Source organism: Dryobates pubescens, chromosome 1 (genome assembly GCF_014839835.1).
Source record: "Dryobates pubescens isolate bDryPub1 chromosome 1, bDryPub1.pri, whole genome shotgun sequence".
NCBI lineage: Eukaryota > Metazoa > Chordata > Aves > Piciformes > Picidae > Dryobates > Dryobates pubescens.
This window is the reverse complement of record NC_071612.1, coordinates 17,482,693-17,504,639: the sequence shown is the minus strand read 5'-3', so window position 1 is coordinate 17,504,639 and position 21,947 is coordinate 17,482,693. Positions and strand designations below refer to the sequence as shown.

Genomic DNA, 21,947 nt, shown 5'->3' with positions numbered 1-21,947 from the left:
TGGTAATTTATTTACATTCTACTACTTTCTGTTCAAGATCTGTGGAAAAATGTTGCAGGCAGAGCCTGAAGCTACCACAGGCTCCTTGCAGCAGGGCAGGAAGGTGGCTTGCTGAATAGGAGGCACTGACTTGCTTGTCCCTTGCAGATGTGAACGAGTGTGTGGCAGAGAGCCACAGCTGCCAGCGGAGAGAGCACTGCCTCAACACTCTGGGGTCATTCACGTGTGTCCAGGAGCTGAGCTGCCAGCCAGGCTTTGAGCTGAAGGATGGAGAATGTGTAGGTAAGACAAGAGTTGTTCAGCTGCTGCCGGTGCCGGTACCGAAGCAGGAGGGAAAGGGCCTGCCGAGCCTTCCCTCGGTGCTGCTCTGTGACAGCAGGCTTGTGACTGAAGAGAAGCTGACCCTCAGGGAGGTCTTTGTCTTCCCAGGCCCCATCTCTGCATGCAATCAGAGAAATGGCCTTGAGGATCAAGGCCAACCTTAACCTTAAGTAAGTGCTTTCTGCCTCCCTTGGTTCAGGTTCATTTCTTTGGTAGGAAAGTAAGTTCACTCTCCCTCAGATGAGAGTGCTAGAAAGACTTGCTCCCTTAAGGAGCAGCTTACTCCTCTTGATCTCACCTAACTAAAGTAGATGCATGTGTGCTGTGCTGCAGGTATCCTTTAAGCCTCAAAATGTTTTCATCATCTTGGTCTGTTGCAGAAGCAGACATTTCTGAGCTCTAAGAGTAGCTCCATCTGGAGCAGCTCAACTGATCTGTAATGCATGATCTCCAAAGTGGCAGCAGAGGACCTCAGTCTTCAGCAGTGTCTGCTTTACCTTGGAGGAAAACCTGCAGCAAGATCCTACTGAGAGCTGTCTAAGAAGGGACAGTTTCTGTCTCCCCAGCTGTAGGTGGTAGCCAGTGTGGATTCAGAGCCAAGTGGAGAATTGCCAAGTGCTTAGAAACTGTCTTCTGCCCCTGACATCCTTTCCAGGGAGCTAAGGGAGCCCATGCTGTGCCTGTCTGTTGCTGTCACCAGGTGTGGCCATCCTGGCCCGCATTAAAATAGTGTGGCCAGCAGGAGCAGGGAGGTCATTCTGCCCCTGTACTCAGCACTGCTTAGGCCACACCTTGAGTACTGTGTCCAGTTCTGGGCCCCTCAGTTTAAGAAGGACATTGAGAGATTTGAAGGTGTCCAGAGAAGGGCAACACAGCTGGGGAAGGGTCTGGAGCACAGCCCTGTGAGGAGAGGCTGAGGGAGCTGGGGTTGCTTAGCCTGGACAAGAGGAGGCTCAGGGGAGACCTCATTGCCCTCTCCAACTCCCTGCAGGGAGGTTGTAACCAGGTGGGGGTTGGTCTCTTCTCCCAGGCAGCCAGCACCAGAACAAGAGGACACAGTCTCAAGCTGTGCCTGGGGAGGTTAGGCTGGAGGTGAGGAGAAAGTTCTTCCCAGAAGGAGTAATTTGCCCTTGGGATGTGCTGCCCAGGGAGGTGGTGGAGTCCCCATCCCTGGAGGTGTTCAAGAGGGGATTGGATGTGGCACTTGGAGCCATGGTTTTGTTGTCATGAGGTGTTGGGTGACAGGTTGGACTTGATGATCTTTGAGGTCTTTTCCAACCTTATTGATTCTGTGATGATTCTAACCCAGCACTGCCAGGTCTCCACTAAACCATGGCCCTCAGCACCACACCTCCATAGCTTTCAAACCCCTCCAGGGATGGGGACTCCACCACTGCCCTGGGCAGCCTGGGCCAGGCCTTGACAACCCTTTTGGGGTAGAAATTGTTCCTCATGTCCAACCTAAACCTCCCCTGGTGCAATTTGAGGCCATTTCCTCTCGTCCTTTCACTTGATCCTTGGGAGAAGAGACCAAGCCCTACCTGGCTCTTCCAGTCTCTCCTTTGAAATCGTTTCCAGTGATGGCTGTAGCTTGGAAAGTGGGTGAAACCTTCTGAGTTAGGGTTTGCCTTGTCTTGAAGCTGTGAGGGAGATCTCACTGATGGGGGACTTCCTGTCACACTCCTCTGCCTCATCAGCTCTGAAGGGGCTGATGGACACGGGATCACAGCCTGAACAGACCTAGCTCTGACTGGGTCTGGTCCTTCCTGTGTTTGGGAGCTCTCTCTGCATTTATTTACACTTGAAGGAGCCATGGGGTTGAGAAGTTCTTCTTTATCTTCCCCTTCTTGGTGCATAGAGAGGTCTAATGGAGGAGCTGACCTTGGGAGTCTCAGCACAGCAGAAGCTGCTCTGCAGCACAGGGGTGTCCATGAAACACAGGTCCTGCCTTCCAGAGCAGGAGGGAGAGGTGCCCGAGAGGACTGAGCTCTGAACACAGAAGGTTATGAAGCAGAAGTGGTCAGAAAGCTCACTTTATGGCCAGCTGTCACACATCATAAAGGTTGGAAAAGCCCTTTAAGATCATCCAGTCCAACCTTCTACCCAACACCTCCATGACCGCTGGACCAGGCGGTGGAGTCACCATCCCTGGAGGTGTTTAAGAGGGGACTGGATGTGGCACTTGGAGCCATGGCTTAGTTGGCAGGAGGTGTTGGGTGACAGGTTGACCTTGATGATCTCTGGGGTCTTTTTCAACCTGGTTGATTCTGTGATTCAGTGTACCTCAGTGTACCTCAGCCCTAGGTCTGATTTGGCTCCTCAGGGTTTTAAGCCTGCAGATGTCTCAGTACTTGTGGTTTACCAGAGATGCTCTGGGGGGCCTGAATCACATTTGCTGCAGGACCTGACAAATTCCAAAGCCTTTGCAGAAGTGGGTGTCCCAGAGCAAGCACACCTCAGGCTCAGGTCTCCCGTGGGCAATGCCCATTTTAAATCACACTTCCCAGCCCCCTTTCTGAGAGGTGACTGAAGGTGGCAGCTGAGCAGTCACCTCGGGGTGTTCTGATCTGCTTTGCAGATGTTGATGAATGCCAGAGAGGAACTCACAGCTGCAAAGTGAACTTCCTCTGTCAGAACACAGAAGGATCCTTCTACTGTGAGTCGAAGCAGCGCTGCATGGATGGATTTTTGCAGGACCCCGAGGGAAACTGTGTAGGTAGGTGCCCAGCAGTGCGTCTGTGAGGTGCGGCAGCGCTCGCCAGCTCCCCTGGCTGGCTCCCCTGGCAGCCTCTCCGGGGCTGTGTATTGTCCACAGGGAGCTGTCCTCAGATCCTGCTGTGAATTTAACTTCAGCAGTGCTGTCCCTGCAGACTGAATTTGAAAGGGGAGCCGCAGCAGACCCTTCCTCAGCCTTGCCTTTGCAGCACAGCAAACTGAATTGGAGGAGAGGAATCAACAGCTGGAAGCAAATAGGCAGAAAGAGCTGCTCTCACCACTCCCAATTCCTTTTCTCCCCCAGATATTAATGAATGCACGTCTCTGCCTGAGCCATGCAAGCCAGGATTCAACTGCATCAATACAGTGGGGTCCTACACCTGCCAAAGGAACATGCTGACCTGCAGCAGAGGCTACCACTCCAACGAGGAGGGGACACGATGCGTCGGTAAGGCCAAGCTCCGGCTCTGCTCAGCTGCCCTCTCAGAGAGCAAATCCATTTCTGTTCTAAGCACAGGGCCTGAGCTACAAAATACAGAATTAACCAGGCTGGAATCATAGAATCAATAAGGTTGGAAAAGATCTCTAAGATCATCAAGTCCAACCTCCTGACAACTAAACCATGGCTCCAAGTGCCACATCCAGTCCCCTCTTGAACACCTCCAGGGATGGTGACTCCACCACCTCCCTGGGCAGCACATCCCAAGGGCCAATTACTCCTTCTGGGAAGAACTTTCTCCTCACCTCCAGCCTAAACCTCCCCTGGCACAGCTTGAGACTGTGTCCTCTTGTTCTGGTGCTGCTTGCCTGGGAGAAGAGACCAACCCCCACCTGGCTACAACCTCCCTTCAGGGAGTTGCAGAGAGCAAGAAGGTCTCCCCTGAGCCTCCTCTTCTCCAGGCTAAGCAACCCCAGCTCCCTCAGCCTCTCCTCACAGGGCTGTGCTCCAGACCCCTCCCCAGCTGTGTTGCCCTTCTCTGGACACCTTCAAGTCTCTCAATGTCCTTCTTAAACTGAGGAGCCCAGAACTGGACACAGGACTGCAGGTGTAGCCTAAGCAGTGCTGAGCACAGGGCAGAATGATCTCCCTTCTCCTGCTGGCCACACTATTCCTGATCCAGGCCAGCCTCCTGGCTGTGTCTGGGGAACATGGACTTTTCTGGCTACATCTGCTGGGCCCAGCAGCACAGTGATCTGCCTGCAGGCCAAGGTGCTGCACTCATGTTGGGGTTTAAAGTTTTTCCCAGAGCCCAGAAGCCCAGAATGGAACAGATTGAGGTTGCCTCCCCTCTTCCCTTTTTCCCAGTAGAGAAAGCAAATTAGGCAGGAGGAGAAGAGAGAGGTAAAATTATAAAATAACAGTCTGGAATTGATTGGCCCTTGGGATGTGCTGCCCAGGGAGGTGGTGGAGTCACCATCCCTGGAGGTGTTCAAGAAGGGCCTGGATGAGGCACTTGGTGCCATGGTTTAGTTGGTCAGATGGTGCTGGGTGAGAGGTTGGACTTGATGATCTCAAAGGCCTTTTCCAACTTGGTTAATTCTAAAAATTCCATTCCATTCCCTTCCATCCCATCCCATCCCATCCCATCCCATCCCATCCCATCCCATCCCATCCCATCCCCTGGTGTGTGTGAAGCTGACCCAGAGGAGCGCAGTGGGGGAAGCTGATACTCTTTGTTCTGTCCAGGGGACAACTCTAACAGCTCCTAGTGCTGCTTCATGCTAAATTCCTCTTCTTTTTAATCCTCACAACCATGGATTGTCAGCTCCCTGTCCTGAAGCTAACTGCTCTCCCTGGCCCTGCAGATGTGGACGAGTGTCAGACGGGTGTGCACCGCTGCGGCGAGGGGCAGCTCTGCCACAACCTGCCCGGGGCGTACCGCTGCGACTGCAAGACGGGCTTCCAGTACGACGCCTTCAGCAGGAGCTGCATTGGTATGTGAGGGGCAGAGGGAGACAAAATGAGTGCTTGCTTCAGCCTTGGCCACCCAGGCAGCAGCTGGCCCCCCAGAGTGTGCAGTGATCAGTTCTGCAGTGCAGGGCCTCCCAAAGCTACAGGGTCAGCTCCGACGGACCGGCTGTCAGCGCTCAGCCACAGCGCTGGGATCCGAGCCCAGGTGCCCCTGCTTTGGTTTAGCTGCAGGTTGTCACTCTGCAAAGTGCCTCCAGAGGTGATGCTTCTGCAGCTGCAGGAATTTGTCCTGCTGAGGATTCCAGAAGGTTCTTCCTGAGAGGCCCTGATGGCAGAGTTCTGTGTGGTGTCCCTGCTGCGCCCCAGGTCAGGCAGCATCAGACCTGAGCCGGCAGCGTTTGCTGCTCTGCAGATCAGCCCCTGGCACTTCTTGAAGTGTCCTCCTGCATGGTGTGGTGCTGTTGTCTCTGAGCTGGCTGCACACCTCTAATAAAGTGCATAGTTTTATATAGCTGATCATCTACTATCCTGGGTGGTGCTATCTTCCAGCACCACAAAGTTTGTTTGCACCTTCTGTCCAGCTGTGGGTATTACACTCCACAGGCAGAGACAGCTAACTGACTCAAGCACAGAGCTAACACTGCCAACACAGCAATTCAGATTGGAAATACAGCTGCTGTGGGTTTCCCACAGATGGGAGTCTGTGGCAGGTTAGCTGGGGACTCAACGACTTGCTCCTCTCCCTGGTATTGTCCCAGATGCTGTGGCTGTCATTTGAGCAGAGAGGGCTAGGAGCCTCTCCCCTCTCGTGCCCAGTTCATGGTCTGGAGCTTGCCCTTGGCTCAGACAGGGCTGGGAGCCTCTCCCCTCTCGTGCCCAGTTCATGGTCTGGAGCTTGCCCTTGGCTCAGAGAGGGCTGGGAGCCTCTCTCTTGTGTGCTCCCTTGCCAGGCTGTAGCCTCTTCTGGGATCCAATTCTCTTAGAGCTTTTCCCCTTCCTTCCTTGGTCCAGATACAAGGCCTGGGTGTAGTTGTTGCCTGTTGGGACAGGTTCTTCAGCTGCTAATTGAGCAGCATTTGGGTCTTGTCTCTTTTGTGGTAAGAACAAGGCCCAGATGTAGTCTGCTAGAGCAGGCCCTTCAGCTGCTACCCAGAATACAGGAGAATGCAAAATACAGAGTTAACCAGGTTGGAAAAGACCTCAGAGATCATCCAGTCCAACCTACCACCCAACACCATCTGATCAACTAAACCATGGCACCAAGTGCCTCATCCAAGCTCTTTAAACACTTCCAGTGTGTGCCCACCACCTCCCTGGGCAGCACATCCCAGTGGCCAATCTCTCTGGGAAGAACTTTCTCCTCACCTCCAGCCTAAACCTCCCCTGGCACAGCTTGCGACTGTGTCCTCTTGTTTGGTGTTGGGTGCCTGGGAGAAGAGACCAACCCCCACCTGGCTACAACCTCCCTGCAGGGAGTTGGAGAGAGCAAGAAGGTCTCCCCTGAGCCTCCTCTTCTCCAGGCTAAGCAACCCCAGCTCCCTCAGCCTCTCCTCACAGGGCTGTGCTCCAGACCCCTCCCCAGCTGTGTTGCCCTTCTCTGGACACCTTCCAGCATCTCAACATCTTTCCCAGCCTGAGGAGCCCAGAGCTGGACACAGGACTCAAGGTGTGGCCTCAGCAGTGCTGAGCACAGGGCACAAGGACTTCCCTGCTCCTGCTGGCCACACTCTTCCTGATGCAGGCCAGGATGCCCTTGGCCTTCTTGGCCCCCTGGGCACACTGCAGGCTCATGTTCAGCTGCTGTCCACCAGCACCCCCAGGTCCCTTTCTCCCTGGCTGCTCTCAGCCACTCTGACCCCAGCCTGTAGCACTGCCTGGGGGTGCTGTGGCCAAAGTGTAGAACCTGGCACTTGGACTTGTCGAATGTCATCCTGTTGGGCTCTGCCCATCTGTCCAGCCTGGCAAGGTCCCTCTGGAGGTGCAAGTGTCCATGCTTGCACATTCAGGGGTGCTTATGTTAATCACATGTGCTGTACCTTTGCCTTGGCCATCTGGACCCCAGGAAGTGCCCGTGCTTGCACATTCCGGGGTGCTTAGGATGTTAATCACACGTGGTAGCTCTTCACCTGGAGCCCAGGAAGTGCCCAGCTCAGCACAGTGGCGGGTGCTAGGCCCACTGGCTGGGCTAGGGCGTGTGTGGGGGTGTGACCCTTCAGGCCAAGGCCTGCTTGTTGTGCTGCAGACATCAACGAGTGCTGGAACTACCCCGGGCGCCTGTGCCAGCAGAGCTGCGAGAACACCCCCGGCTCCTACCACTGCAGCTGCTCCTCCGGCTTCCGCCTGGCCTACGACGGGAAGCACTGTGAAGGTACCACACGCTCCAGCTCTCCCTCAGCCTGCTCTCCTCCAGGCCAGACACCCCCAGCTCCCTCACTGCTCCTCCTCAGCCCTGCTCTCCAGACCCTTCCCCGGCTTGGTTGCCCTTCTCCGGACCCGCTCCGGCTCCTCAGCATCCTTGTTGGGGTGAGGGTCACAAAACTGAGCCCAGCACTCAAGCTGTGGCCTCAGCAGTGGCCTGGTGACAGTAGAGGGGGAAGGTCGCTTCCCTGTTGCTGCTGGCCACACCATTGTTTCTTGGACACAGCCTGGCTCATCTTCAGCTGCTGTCACCCTGCACCACCAGGTCTTGCTCTGCTGGGCAGTTTCCTGCCTGCAGCATTCATGGGGTTGTTGTGACACAAGTGCAGCACCCAGCACATGGCCTTGTTGAGCCTCACCCCAGTGAACTCATCCCATCCACCCAGCCTGGCCAGGTGCCTTTGCAGAGCCTTCCTACCCTCCATCAGACCAACACTGCCCCCAGCTTGGTGCAAACTGGCTGAGGATCATTCAGTAATGACCCTGACTTCCCAAACAGATGACTTACAGAAAGCATCTCCACCTCTTTTGCCCAGTTGTGGCCAAAGGAGAGTGGCTGTGTGCGAATATGTGAGAGGAGGAAACTGCCATTCTTCCCCCAGCATTGGTATCTGTAAAGCCTGATGAGATGGCACAAAGCATGGCAGTTCCTGATGGTGCTGTGGCTCAGCTTTGCACCACTGACATGCAGAAGAGTCATAGAATCATAGAATCAATAAAGCAGGTTGGAAAAGACCTCTGAGATCATCAAGTCCAACCTACCACCCAACACCTCATGACTAACTAAACCGTGGTTCCAAGTGCCACATCCAAGCCCCTCTTGAACACCTCCAGGGATGGGGACTCCACCACCTCCCTGGGCAGCACATCCCAATGGCCAATTAGTCCTTCTGGGAAGAACTTTCTCCTCTCCTCCAACCTAAAGCTCCCCTGGCACAGCTTGAGACTGTGTCCTCTTGTTCTGCTGCTGGGTGCCTGGGAGAAGAGACCAACCCCCACCTGGCTAAAACCTCCCTCCAGGGAGTTGGAGAGAGCAAGAAGGTCTCCCCTGAGCCTCCTCTTCTCCAGGCTAAGCAACCCCAGCTCCCTCAGCCTCTCCTCACAGGGCTGTGCTCCAGACCCCTCCCCAGCTTTGTTGCCCTTCTCTGGACACCTTCCAGCAGCTCAACATCTTTCCTAAGCTGAGGAGCCCAGAACTGGACACAGGACTCAGGGTGTGCTGCCCACAGGGCACAATGACTTCCCTGCTCCTGCTGGCCACACTGTTCCTGATGCAGGCCAGGAAGTTGCAGTGTGAGCTTGGGGGCTTTACAAACTGAGCTGAGGTGAGCTAGCAATGCAGCAAGCCAACGATTTAGGTGGGCTCCAGTTTGCAGATCTCAGCCAAACTCTCCAGGTGTCAGATGAGAGCCAAGCACTTCCTGCTCTTCCTTCCTTTCCTTCACTCACCTTTTCCTTCCCTTCAGGTGAGAGAAAAGGAGAACACAACTAAGCCCAGTGTTGCTAAGGATGAAACTTGTTACTGTCAGAATGTGCAATAACCCTGATTTTGCATTGCAGAGATTTCAGCCCTCCAAGCTTCCTGGCAGGCACTGCTGACATCTAAGGTCTGAACCCTGCCGCTGCACCTGTCTGTGTTTGCACTGACGATCTGCCTGGGGAGCAGACACCTCTTCCTGGGTCCCATTAGCCCATCCTCATTCCCTCTGACCAGAAGGGCCTGGTAGCTGCTCTCAGAGGCAGGGAGTGCTGGGAGGTGCTGCTCTGAAGCTCTGTGGTGATGCCTGGGGCTTTGTTTTTGGCTGCAGATGTGAACGAGTGCGACGCCAGTCCCTGCAGCCAGGAGTGTGCCAATGTTTATGGGTCCTACCAGTGCTACTGCAGGCAAGGCTTCCAGCTAGCAGAGGATGGGCACTCCTGTAAAGGTGAGGCTGCTGCTCAGGGGTCACTTCAGGGGTGTCCTCCAGCAGTCAGGGCTGCCTGGCTCTCAGCAGCACCCAATGCTGCGGGTGATGCCTGGGGATGATTGGGAGCTACATCCTGCTGCAAAAGTTCCAGAAGCTACATCCAGCTGTTGGCCAAAGCCTCCTGCCTGGGGTGGAACACACCTGTGTGACCAGAGAACTGGTGAGGTGGTTGTGTCACTGGCACTAGAGCTGATAACATTAGCAGAGATGTTTCCTTGCATTGCATCAATGGAAGCCTCCCCTCAGCAGGGGCACGCTTCTGCTCACAGTGGGTGAGTGAGAGTGGAACGGAAGGGGTTTACCTCTGTTCTTGATGTTCCCAACACTGACGTGTTGAGGGTCTCTCTTTAAGAAGTGCTGAACAAACCCACATGCTTCCCAGCACAAGGAAGCCCCCAGAGCAACCCTAGGAGAGCTGCAGAGGTAGCAGGGCTCTCCAAACTCAGGTGTGCCACGAAGTTGTACTTTGCCATGAGTCCGTCCTGCCCGCAGCCAGCATCTCTGGGAGCAGCCTTGTGTTCAGCACTTCAGAAGAGCCATCAGCAGCCTGGAGCAGCGCCAAACTGCCGTGGCTGCAGCCTTCTCTGAGAGCCTAAGTGCCTCAGCTGAGAGCTGCAGCCTCCCTTCTCAGCTAGCTGCTGTGTGTTCTTCCCCCAGACATCGACGAGTGCACCCAGAGTGCAGGCATCCTTTGCACCTTCCGCTGCCTCAACGTTCCTGGCAGCTACCAGTGTGCCTGTCCTGAGCAGGGCTACACCATGGCAGCGAATGGAAGAACCTGTCGAGGTAAGGGGGAGCTGAGGAGCTGCAGCCAGCCTCTTGTGGAGCTCCAGTCCTTGGAGTGAGCTAAGCCAGGATGGTTGTTCCATCAAGGCTCCCTTAGTCACTGCTGAAAAGCCAAGACATGACAGAGCTGCCTATTGGTGCTCTCTGCACTGTCAGCTCTATCCCATGGTGGAACAGCTGCTGGGGCAGCTCAGCCATCAGTGTGAGCTGATGATCTCCATGGAGCCCCCCTCACGGCTGGCACTGGGGCACTGGGTCCCCAGCAGGAGCTGTGTGTGCGCCTGGGCACGGCGGTGAGGGATCTGTTCTCTGAGAGGTGCCAGAGGTGGACATCCAGGGAATCAGGAGTTGCAGCTTCCTGCCCCAGAAAACTGGCAGAGTGAATCTGGGAGCTGTGATGGACACCCAGAAGGCTGCCACCTGAGCTGAAATGTGTTGGTGTTAGCAAATGTCAGTGTAAATGCCAGGGGTCCTTCACACACACACCCCCCCTCCTCTCCAGAAGCATACAAAGGTCTCTGGGTGTCTGGTGGCTTTCATCAGGTGCACAGCTGCTTGCTTTTGAGGTGAAATCCTGCCCCCATGTCCAGAGGAGGCACTGACTGGTGATGATTGAAGATCTGCTTGCCTTTCTTACTCCTTGTGCAGCCCTGCACACTGGCAGCACAGAAGGCCAAGGGCAGCCTGGGCTGCATCCAAAGCAATGTGGCCAGAGATAGAGAGGATCCTGCCCTTCTGCTCTGGGGACACCTCACCTGCAGTGCTGTGCCCAGCTATGGGGCCCCCAGCACAGGAAGGACCTGGGCCGGATGGAGAGGGTCCAGAGGAGGCCACTAAGATGCTCAGAGGGCTGCAGAACCTCCCTGTGGGGACAGGCTGGGATAGTTGGGGCTGTTCAGCCTGGAGAAGAGAAGGCTCCAGGGAGACCCTGGAGCTGCATTTCAGGATTTGTTTTTGAGCTCAGCAAGTTGGTAGTGACAGGTTTGGGCAGGATTATATAGAATCATAGAACAGTTTTGGTTGGAGGAGATCTTTAAGCTCATCCACTCCAACCATTCTCCAGCACTACCAAGGCTGGGCCTAAACTATGGTCCTCAGCACCACAGCTCTGCCTCTTGGAAACACCTCCAGGGATGGGGATTCAACCACCTCCCTGGGCAGCCTGTGCCAGTGTGTTGAGATCCCTCTGAAAACAAAGAGAAACGGTGTGAAGTCACAGAGTCACAGAATGGTAGGGCTTGGAAGGGACCTCTGGGGATCATCAACCTCCCCTGCCAGAGCAGGGTCACCCAGGGCAGGTCACACAGGAACACATCCAGGTGAATCTTGAAAGTCTCCAGAGCAGGAGACTCCACAACCTGCCCCAGGCCTCCAGCACCCTCACACCAAAGAAGTTTCTCCTCCTGTTGAGGTGGAACCTCCTGGGTCCCAGCTGGTACCTATTGTTCCTTGTCCTGTCACTGGGCACCACCAAACGGAGCCTGGCCCCTTCGTCCTGACCCCCACCCCTCAGCTATTGATAGACATTGATGAGGCTCCCCCTCAGCCTTCTCCTCTCCAGACTGAACAGCCCCAGGTCTCACAGGAGAGCTGTTCCAGCCCCCCACTCACCACTGCACTCAAGCCTTTGCTCTCCTCCTAAGCTCTGTGTCCAGCTGCTCATCCCCTGGCAGGTTCTTAGGAGACACTGGAGGTACATTCTGTGTAGCTTCCTTCCTGCAGACGAGCTGTAGCTCATGTACCAGGGGCCTAACATCTGGATGTGTTTGGAGAGGCTGCTGGAGGTGTTCTGCAGCCCAGCCAGGCTGGTGCAGGCAGAGCTTTCATCACTGCCACTGCAATATGGAAGAAATTTTCTTTCACCTAGGGGCACTGCTGGGAACCAGCAAGAGATTTCATTTGCTTTGATTCCCTCCTGCTTCCCCTTGGATGCTTTCCTTTGCCAGGCTTTTAAGCCAGCGTCTGAGCTCAGCTCTGCTCCCAGGGGAGCACAGGGAGCTGGGAGGGGTTGGAGGTTTCCTCTCAGTGACAGCTGGCAGAGCCCTGCACAGCCCCCACACTTTGTCTGCTAGCATTTATGTCACTTGAGAGCCTCCCTGCCTTGTCTAGACGCCGGGGAGCACCCAGTGGGACTGGGAGACCTTTGCCAGGGCTTCCTGCTCAGGCTGGAGCCTTGCTGTTGCAGCTGGTTCTCAGCATTCTGAGGCCCATGGCTTGGGTATGTGCATATGGATTGTTTTGGTAACCATGTTTATGCTCTAGGCCATGAAGTGCCTTTGAGCTTTACATGATTTGTTTGGGGGTGGTTAGGGTTTGGGGTTTTTTTTCTGTCTTCTCCTTAGAGGGAGGGATTTAGAGTTCAGATTTCAAAGCTGTGGCCTTGTTCTCAGGAGTTGTTCTTCAGTTCCTGTGTTTCCTAAGTCTGGTGGAGCTTACATCTCTCACATCCTGCAGCTGGCCAGCAGTGGTTGCTCTGTGTTGTAGCTGCCCCCTGCTTGGATCCACACCCTCATGCACAGCTGAACTCTTCTCCTGAGCCAGCCCAGCTTTCTCAAGCCTCAGAAAGGCAGGGAGGAGTCCTCTTGGCTGCCAGTGCAGGCTGGTTACAGATCACAGAATCACACCATGTTAGAGGTTGGAGGGGACCTTGAAAGCTCATCCAGTCCAACCCCCCTGCCAGAGCAGGAGCACCTAGAGCAGGTCACACAAGAACTCATCCAGGTGGGTACTGAATGTCTCCAGAAAAGGAGGCCACAACCTCTCTGGGCAGCCTGCTCCAGGGCTCTGTCACCCTCCCAGGGAAGTAGTTTTTCTGTATGTTCACATGGACCCTCCTCTGCCCCAGCTTGCCCCCAGTGCCCCTTGTCCTGCCCTTGGACATTCCTGAGCAGAGCCTGGCTCCATCCTCCCCACACTGCCCTGCACATCTTTATCACCAGGACTGAGGTCACCCCTCATGCTGACGGGATTTGTGTGTGCCTGAGGGAGAGCTTTGGGCACACCAGGCTGGGAGTGGTTAAGGTGCAGGCAGACTGAGGCTGTCCCTCCACTCCACAGGCTGTGTGTGCTCTGGCTGGGGAAGGGCCCTCTGCAGGCTGGGAGAGGGTTGGTTTGCTTGGCATACAGGGGCACTCCACAGTTTTGTCCATGAAGAAGGAGCCACTGTGACCACAAGAGACTGAGAGCAGTGGCCACCTTCCAGCAGGGGCTGTCCCCTGTGCTCAAGTGCCTGCAGTGCCTGCACCATGCACATCCCTTCCACATGCTCTGCTGTTTGACACCGGCCAGAAACTTCCCCAGCTCAGCATCTGAGCACCAGGCTTGGTTGGAAACACCTCACATGGTGCAGGCCAGCTGTAAGCATGGAGCTGTGATTCAAGGGAGTGCCACTGACCCATGAAGCTGTAAAGCTTGAACCATCACTTGCAGGAGACAATTAAAAACCCCTCTTCAATCAGCACAGCTGTGGAGAGTTGCTGCAGGGATGCCCAGGCAGGGTCTGAGAAGTTCAGGATTCCACTGCCTTCGACTGCAGCTGTCCAGTGACTTTGTTCTGATTCCTGTCAGCCTGGTTGATGAGATTTTAGTTTCCAGTGTCACTGGCAGCTCTTCTCTGACAGCTCAGGAGCAGGGGAGACTGGCAGCACAGGCCACTGTTCAGCTTTGGCTGCAACCAAACATGCTTCAGTTTGAATCTATTGCTGTGGGAAGTGGAGGATCCTTTGGGGTGGTTTTTTTTCCTCCTCATGTTTACTGTAGAATCAGAGATTCATAGAATGGGTTGGGTTGGAAGGAACCTCAAAGATCATCCAGTGCCAACCCCCTGCCATGGGCAGGGACACCTCCCACCAGCCTGGCCTTGAACACCTCCAGGCAGGAGGCAGCCACGGCCTCCCTGGGCAAAACCTGTGCCAGAGTCTCCCCACCCTCACTGGAGAGAATTTCTTCCTCATCTCCAGTCTCAATCTCCCCTCTCCCAGCTCACAGCCATTGTCCCTCTACAAGCCCTTGTCAAAAGTCCCTCCCCAGCTCCCCTGGAGCCCCTTCAGGTACTGGAAGGCTGCTCTGAGGTCTCCCTTGAGCCTTCTCCTCTCTAGGCTGAACAGCCCCAACTCTCTCAATGTATCCCCATATGGGAGGTGCTCATTGCCCTCCTCTGGGCCCTCTCCAACAGTTCTCCAGTCTCAATCTTCCCTCTCCCAGCTCAAAGCCATTGTCCCTCATCCTGTCAGTCCAAGCCCTTGTCCAAAGTCTCTCCCCAGCTTTCTTGTATACCCCTCCAGGCACTGGACTGCTCCTGTAAGGTCTTATTCTTCCCTGGAGGCTCAGCCTTGTGTTTCACTGGCTGTGTCTGGAGTGGGGACACCTGGGTCCACAGCAATGTGCCCACCTCTGCCAAGCACAGGTGAAGAAACAAAGCTCCCCTGCAGCAAAGGCCAGCCCTGGCCTCATGCTGGGCGCTGCAAGTGACCACACTGCCAAGCATGGGCAGGACCATCCAGCAGCATGGAGAGCATCACCAGCTGCTTGCAGGGCAGAGTGGGCTCCTGGCTCATTGCAGGCGCTGCCCAGTGATGCTGTCATTGCTTGTTGCCTGCTGACCTCCAGGGAGGAAATCTTGATCCACAGAAAGCAGGAGCTGGAGTGCCCTGCATCTGCCCCAGCCCTCCAAGTGCCAGCAAGTGTCTGTGTGCAGAGCACAACTTGGCAGTGCCACAGTACATTAGGGGCTGGAAGGGGCCTCAAAAGCTCATTCAGTCCAACCCCCCTGCCAGAGCAGAGTCACCCAGAGCAGATCACACAGAAACACATCCAGGTGGGGTTTGAAACTCTCCAGAGCAGGAGACTCTACAACCTCTCTGAGCAGCCTGTGCCAGGGCTCTGTCACCCTCACTCTAAAGAAGTTTCTCCTTATGCTGAGGTGAATCCTTTTATGTTCAAGCTTGCACCTGTTGTTCCTTGGCTTATTGCTGTGCACCACCCAAAAGAGCTTGGCCCCCTCCACTTGACACCCACCCCTCAGATATTGATAGACATTGATCAGATCCCCTCTCAGCCTTCTCAAGACACCTCACCTGAACATGCCTTCCACAGCCCAGGTGTGTCCCCAGGGTTCTCACAGTCCTGCTCCACAGGCCCCGCAGGGCTGACACCAGCTGAGTGGTGGCAACCAGAGCCCTCGGCTTGCCACCCAGACCCCAGGCTCCTCTTGCTCCTCAGGCACACAGAGGCTCAGCACAGCCTGTAAATGGTGACTGCTGCTTCTTCCTGACCTCAGCATCTCTTCTTCCTTCTGTGTGTCCATGTTAGATGTTGATGAGTGTGCCCTGGGAAGCCACAACTGCTCAGCTGCAGAGACCTGCTACAACATCCAGGGCAGCTTCCGCTGCCTGTCCTTCGAGTGCCCCTCCAACTACAGGAAGGTCTCTGACATGTGAGTATCTCCAGCACACAGCATCCCAGCATGGTGGGGGTGGAAGGGACCTGTGGGGATCAGCCAGTCCAGGTCCCCTGCTAAACCAGGGGCACCCACAGCAGCTTGCCCACGATCACAATGGCCAGGGGGGGTTGGAAGCTCTCTAGAGAAGGAGCTCCACAGCCTCTCTGGGCAGCTCCAGGAGCCTCACATCAAAAAGATTTCTCGTCCTGGCAGTTTGGTGGTGCTTTGGTTTGTGGTCAGGTCTCAGTGCTCAGAGCTCCAGGAGATGCTCTGGGACCTGCAGGTGGCCTTGGCTGCAGCTCTACCAGGGCTCTGTTTAGGATTCAGCTGCAGAAAGCCAAGCTGGCCTGTGCTGCTTCTGTCACTGCCCTGGCTGCAGGCTGCTCAAGGCTCCACTTTCTCAGGGGCTTGGGGGCTGCCTGGTGCACATTCAGGTTGCAGTTTCTCAGACAGAGCTGAAGTGTTGAAGGGGCAGAGGATAATGGTCTTGCCAGGCTACAGGATACACACCTCCCCACCCATGGCTGCTGATGCTTTGGGAGGGCATCTTGAGCTGCTTATGACTTCAAACACACTCGTGCTGCCTGGTAGGGCTGAGCAGCTTTGTAAGCTGAGGAGCTGGCTTCCCATTCCCATGGCTTAGCTGCCTCAAAGTGCTTCTGTGCCTCATTCCTGGGGCACTGTCCTGGGCTTGTGCTGCTGGTGATGAACCACAGAGCCCTTTCCCAGGCCCTGTGCTGCTAGCAGCATGATTCTGGATCTGGCCTTGCTGTGGAGCTTCCCAATGCAGCTCTCCAGGTCCCTGATCATAGAATCACAGAATCATAGAACCATAGACTCATAGAACCATAGTACCATAGAATCATAGAACCATAGAGTCATAGGATTGTAGAACCATAGAACAATAGAATCATAGAACCATAGAGGCATAGAATCACAGACTTATAGAACCACAGAACAACAGACTCATAGAACCATAGAACCACAGAATCATAGAATCATAAAGACATAGAACTATAGAACCATAGAATCATAGAACCACAGAACCACAGAATCATAGAATCATAAAGACATAGAACCATAGAACCACAGAACCATGGAACCACAGAACCATAGAACCACAGAATCATAGAACCATAAAGACATAGAATCATAGAACCACAGAACCATGGAACCACAGAACCATAGAACCACAGAATCATAGAACCATAAAGACATAGAATCATAGAACCACAGAAACATAGAGCCATAGAATCATAGAACCACAGAATCATAGACCATAGAATCATAGAACCATAGAGTCATAGAACCACAGAATCATAGAATCATAGAACCATAGAGTCATAGGACCACAGAATCATAGAACCATAGAATCATAGAACCACAGAATCATAGAACCATAGTCATAGAACCACAGAATCATAGAATCATAGAACCACAGAATCATAGAATCATAGAACCATAGAATCATAGAACCATAGAGTCATAGAACCACAGAATCATAGAACCATAGAATCATAGAACCATAGAGTCATAGAACCATAGAGTCATAGAACCACAGAATCATAGAACCATAGAATCATAGAACCATAGAATCATAGAACCACAGAGTCATAGAACCACAGAATCATAGACCATAGAATCATAGAACCATAGAGTCATAGAACCACAGAATCATAGAATCATAGAACCATAGAGTCATAGGACCACAGAATCATAGAACCATAGAATCATAGAACCACAGAATCATAGAACCATAGTCATAGAACCACAGAATCATAGAATCATAGAACCACAGAATCATAGAATCATAGAACCATAGAATCATAGAACCATAGAGTCATAGAACCACAGAATCATAGAACCATAGAATCATAGAACCATAGAGTCATAGAACCATAGAGTCATAGAACCACAGAATCATAGAACCATAGAATCATAGAACCATAGAATCATAGAACCACAGAGTCATAGAACCACAGAATCATAGAACCATAGAATCATAGAACCATAGAGTCATAGAACCACAGAATCATTGAACCACAGAATCATCAAATCATGGAACCACAGAATCTTAGAACCATAGAGTCATAGAACCATAGAGTCATAGAACCACAGAAACCTAGAACCACAGAATCATAGAACCACAGAATCTTAGAACCACGGAGTCACAGAACCATAGAACCACAGAACCATAGAACAGTAGAATCAGAATCCTAGAGTAACAGAACCAGAGAATCACAGAACCATAGAAGGGACCTCCAAAGCTCACCCAGTCCAAGCCCCCTGCACTCAGCAGGGACATCCCCAGCTAGATCGGGTTGCCCTGCGCCCTGTCCAGCCTCACCCGGAATATCTCCAGGGGAGGGTCCACAACCACCTCCCCGGGCGGCCCGCTGCGCGTCGTGCCGTGCAAAGCCTTTGCAGCGGCAGGCGGGGCGGCGGGCGGCCGGGTCCGGCGCGGCCTGGGCTGAGCTGCCGCTGCCCTGCCCCGCCGTGTCGCGCTGCAGGCGCTGCGAGCGGATCGGCTGCTTCAGCTACCTGGACTGCCAGAACACGCCGGTGCGCATCACCTACTACCAGCTCAACTTCCAGACCAACATCGCGGTGCCGGCGCACATCTTCCGCATCGGGCCCTCGCCCGCCTACGCCGGCGACAGCATCGTCCTCACCATCACCCAGGGCAACGAGGAGAGCTACTTCAGCACCCGCAGGCTCAACTCCTACACCGGCATCGTCTACCTGCAGCGCCAAGTCAAGGAGCCCAAGGACTTCCTGCTGGACGTGGAGATGAAACTGTGGCGCCAGGGCACCTACACCACCTTCCTGGCCAAGATCTACATCTTCATCACAGCTCATGCCTACTGAAGCCTGCCCTCAGCCTGGGCTCTCTCGGTGCTACGCTTCCCTCGCTGTCCTACCAAAGCTTAAGCCTCTCGAACTGGCATCTAAATGTAGCTCTAAGCCTCGATGTTATTTTTCTATCACTGCTTTAAACCTTTTTTGGTTTGGGGTTTATTTTGGTTGGGTTGGGTTGGCTTTGCTTTGTTTTGCTGCGCTTTGCTTTGTTTTGTTTTGCTTTGTTTGGTTTTGTTTTGGTTTTATTGGTTGTGTAAATGTTAAGTTAATTGTGACCTGCTCTGGGTTGGGTTTTTGTTCTCTGGAGGCAGAGCACCGTGAGACTGAGGAAGGGCCCAAAAGGCAGCGCCTGCCTTGTGGAGGATGCTGGCACCTGTGCTTAGAAATGGGTTTGAGGTTCAGCCACAGCTGCAGGGCGTTGCAGGAGAGGGGAAGGGGATCCCCGTGGCAGCAGTGGGCTGCCAAGATCCTGCAGCACTCTCTCCTTCTGACACGAGCCGATGGCCTGGCCTAGCCCCTAACTTCTCTGAGGCCTCTCCACGTTGTGATGCTGTGTGGCAGGGGAGCTCGCCTCATGTTACCACTTTATTTCCCTCCTTCCAGTTTTCATGATATGTTGCCTAAAAATATGTACAAATAAAGGACAAGTCCACCAGTGGAAAAGCCTGTGGCCGAGTCGTGCTTGGGAGGGACTGCTCGCCGGCTGACCTTGGTCTGCCCGACCAAGAGCCAGAGGTCGCAGGGCGTTAGGGGGTGGCAGGTGTGGTAGGTTGGAAGGCTGATGCTCCCCACCACGGGCAAAAATGAGACTCGGACAAAGGGACTGCAAAAGGGGTGGAAAGGTTAAATGGAAAAGCAGTGAACATTTTACAGAGCGCCACCAGCACAGTGACAGAAGAGAGAGCCAAAAGCATACCCAGAAGCATCCCACCCCCACCTGAGGGTACACCCAAAACCCCCAGGGCTCTTTCTCCCCACCCCGGCCTTGGGCCTAGCCAGGCCCAAGAGGCTGCAGGGTGGCTCACCCCATTGCCAGGTAATGGTGAGGGAAGAAAGAGAGAGTGCAGGGCCCCTCGCTGATGTCTTATAAGGGAGCAGGGCATTATGGGATGAAATTAGCCTGGAGAAGAGGAGGCTCAGGGGTGACCTCATTGCCCTCTACAACTACCTGAAAGGTGGTTGTAGCCAGGTGGGGGTTGGTCTCTTCTCCCAGGCAACCAGCACCAGAACAAGGGGACACAGTCTCAAGCTGTGCCAGGGGAGGTTTAGCCTGGAGGTGAGGAGAAAGTTCTTCACCGAGCGAGTCGTTCGTCATTGGGATGTGCTGCCCAGGCAGGTGGTGGAGTCACCATCCCTGGAGGTGTTCAAGAGGGGATTGGATGTGGCACTTGGTGCCATGGTCTAGTCATGAGGTCTGTGGTGACAGGTTGGACTCGATGATCCTCGAGGTCTCTTCCAACCTTAGCTATACTGTGATACTGTGATCTTCCAGTCCAACCCCCTGCCAGAGCAGGACCATAGAATCCTGTGGTAGTGTGAAGGTTGGATCCTCCCACCACATCTAAAGCACAGCTAACAGTCAGAGGAGCCAGTGAAAAGCTGTAATTTACCAGCAGAGTGAAATGCAATGAATAGATGCAAAATCTCCAGTGTTCACAGTATACACAAAAGCATACTGGAAAGAACAGAACAAGGGAACCACCCTCTTGAGGGGGTTTCACCTTGGGTTCCCCCCCAAAACCCCTCTCCCTCCCCCCCCCCCCCTTTCTTGTCCAAGCTAATTGGATGAAAAAAGGAGAAAAGAAAGAGAAGGCTATTAAGGGAAAGCCATTAGTTCAAAGAAGTTGTTAAAGAAGTTAGTTGTCTTATCTCATCAGTTTCAGTCCAAGCTCAGTTGCATGCAGGCTGGCCAGGAAGAGAAAGAAAGACAGAATTGACTGAGAGAAAGGAATGTGAGGGATATATTGCTATGGTAGTCTCACATTTAACCAATGACATTTGTTCAGACTTACCTTCCTTTTGTTTTCCTTTCTACACCAAAACATTCAGCTAGAGAACTCTGCAGCCATCTTTCTTAAAGGCACGGCCTAAAACTCTCACAAATCCAGCACAGGTCACACAGGAACACAGCCAGACAGGGCTGCAAAGGCTCCACAGAAGGAGACTCCACAACCTCTCTGGGCAGCCTGCTCCAGGCCTCTGGGACCCTCACAGTCAGGAAGTTTTTCCTCACGTTGAGGTGGAACCTCCTGTGCTGCAGTTTCCATCCCTTGCCCCTTGTCCTATCCCAGGGCACAGTGAGCAGAGGCTGTCCCTGTCCCTTCCTTCCTGACCCCCAGCCCTCAGCTATTGATAGACATTGATCAGATCCCTCTCCAGACTGAACAGCCTCTGATGATGGCCTGTGAATGGTAGTCTGGATTATACTTTCTTACAACTAAAGCTGTTTTAAAGGAGAGAAGTGGGATGAAGCCATGCATGCTGGTGTGGTTTTCACTCTGAGGCACCAGCCAGAATGGCGAAAACAGTGCAGGATGAACCTGGCTGCCAGTGGTCTGCTCACCCCAGCCCTTGCAAAGGAAAAGAAAGGGAAAGACACTTAAGGCAGTGCTGTTCAGCTGTAGTTTACATCCATAAGGCCTTGAGAGTACCTCATGCTTTGGGGTCACAGCTCACATGGCCACTTCTAGTGGCTGTCTCTGCAGGTGCTGGGACTCCTCTGCAGAGTCACCCCACCTAGGTACCTGCAAGTACAGCTTAGATGTTTCAAACTAGAGCAGAGCAGATTTAGATGGGATGTGAGGAACAAGTTTTTCCCCATGAGGGTGGTGGAACACTGGCACAGGTTGCCCAGGGAGGTGGTTGAGGCTCCATGCCTGGAGATATTCAAGGTGAGGCTGGAGAGGGCTCTGGGCAACCTGATCTAGTTGGGGATGTCCCTGTTGACTGCAGGGGGGGTTGGACTGGATGAGCTCTGGAGGTCCCTTCCAGACCAGACCATGCTATTCTCTGATTCTGTAATTCTTCAAGAGGAAACATGGAAATAATTCATGATTGCTCCTGGGTTGAAGCTTGGCTTTGCCTCTGAGGAATCACAGAGTCACAGAATGTTAGGGGTTGGAAGGGATCATCCAGTCCAAGCCCTCTGCCAGAGCAGAGAAACCCAGAGCAAATCACACAGGAACACAGCCAGGCAGGTTCTGAATATCTCCAGAGAGGGAGGATCCACAACCCCCCTGGGCAGCCTGAATCACCTGCAGCTTTAAGTGAACCACAAGGGGAGTTGCTTCTCTTCCCCAGGACAAAGGCTTCTTCTTGTGTTCCCAAGTGACCCAGAGGAGGACACTGATGAGGTTGGTGACATGCAGAAAAGAGCACACCCAAAGTTCTGAGCTGGAGCTCCTCTGGTTCACAGAATCACAGAATGTCAGAGGCATCCCAGCAGGTTCTGAATATCTCCAGAGAGGGAGACTCCACAACCCCCCTGCCCAATGCCAGCACAAGGGGCAGTGGGGGAAGCTGAGGCAGA

General features: G+C 53.8%; 1 protein-coding gene across 1 annotated transcript in view; it reads left to right on the top strand.

Annotated features, from left to right (window-relative positions):
* FBLN2 (fibulin 2) overlaps positions 1-18,523 on the top strand; it is a 108,450-nt gene extending 89,927 nt beyond the window's left edge. The window contains exons 9-17 of the mRNA XM_054162055.1: positions 148-282; positions 2,900-3,037; positions 3,341-3,484; positions 4,843-4,971; positions 7,191-7,316; positions 9,175-9,291; positions 9,991-10,119; positions 15,430-15,553; positions 18,070-18,523. Coding sequence (XP_054018030.1) covers positions 148-282; positions 2,900-3,037; positions 3,341-3,484; positions 4,843-4,971; positions 7,191-7,316; positions 9,175-9,291; positions 9,991-10,119; positions 15,430-15,553; positions 18,070-18,427 — 1,400 coding nt within the window. The 3' untranslated portion in view covers positions 18,428-18,523. The remainder of the gene's footprint in view (positions 1-147; positions 283-2,899; positions 3,038-3,340; positions 3,485-4,842; positions 4,972-7,190; positions 7,317-9,174; positions 9,292-9,990; positions 10,120-15,429; positions 15,554-18,069) is intronic.
* Positions 18,524-21,947: the final 3,424 nt, after the last annotated feature.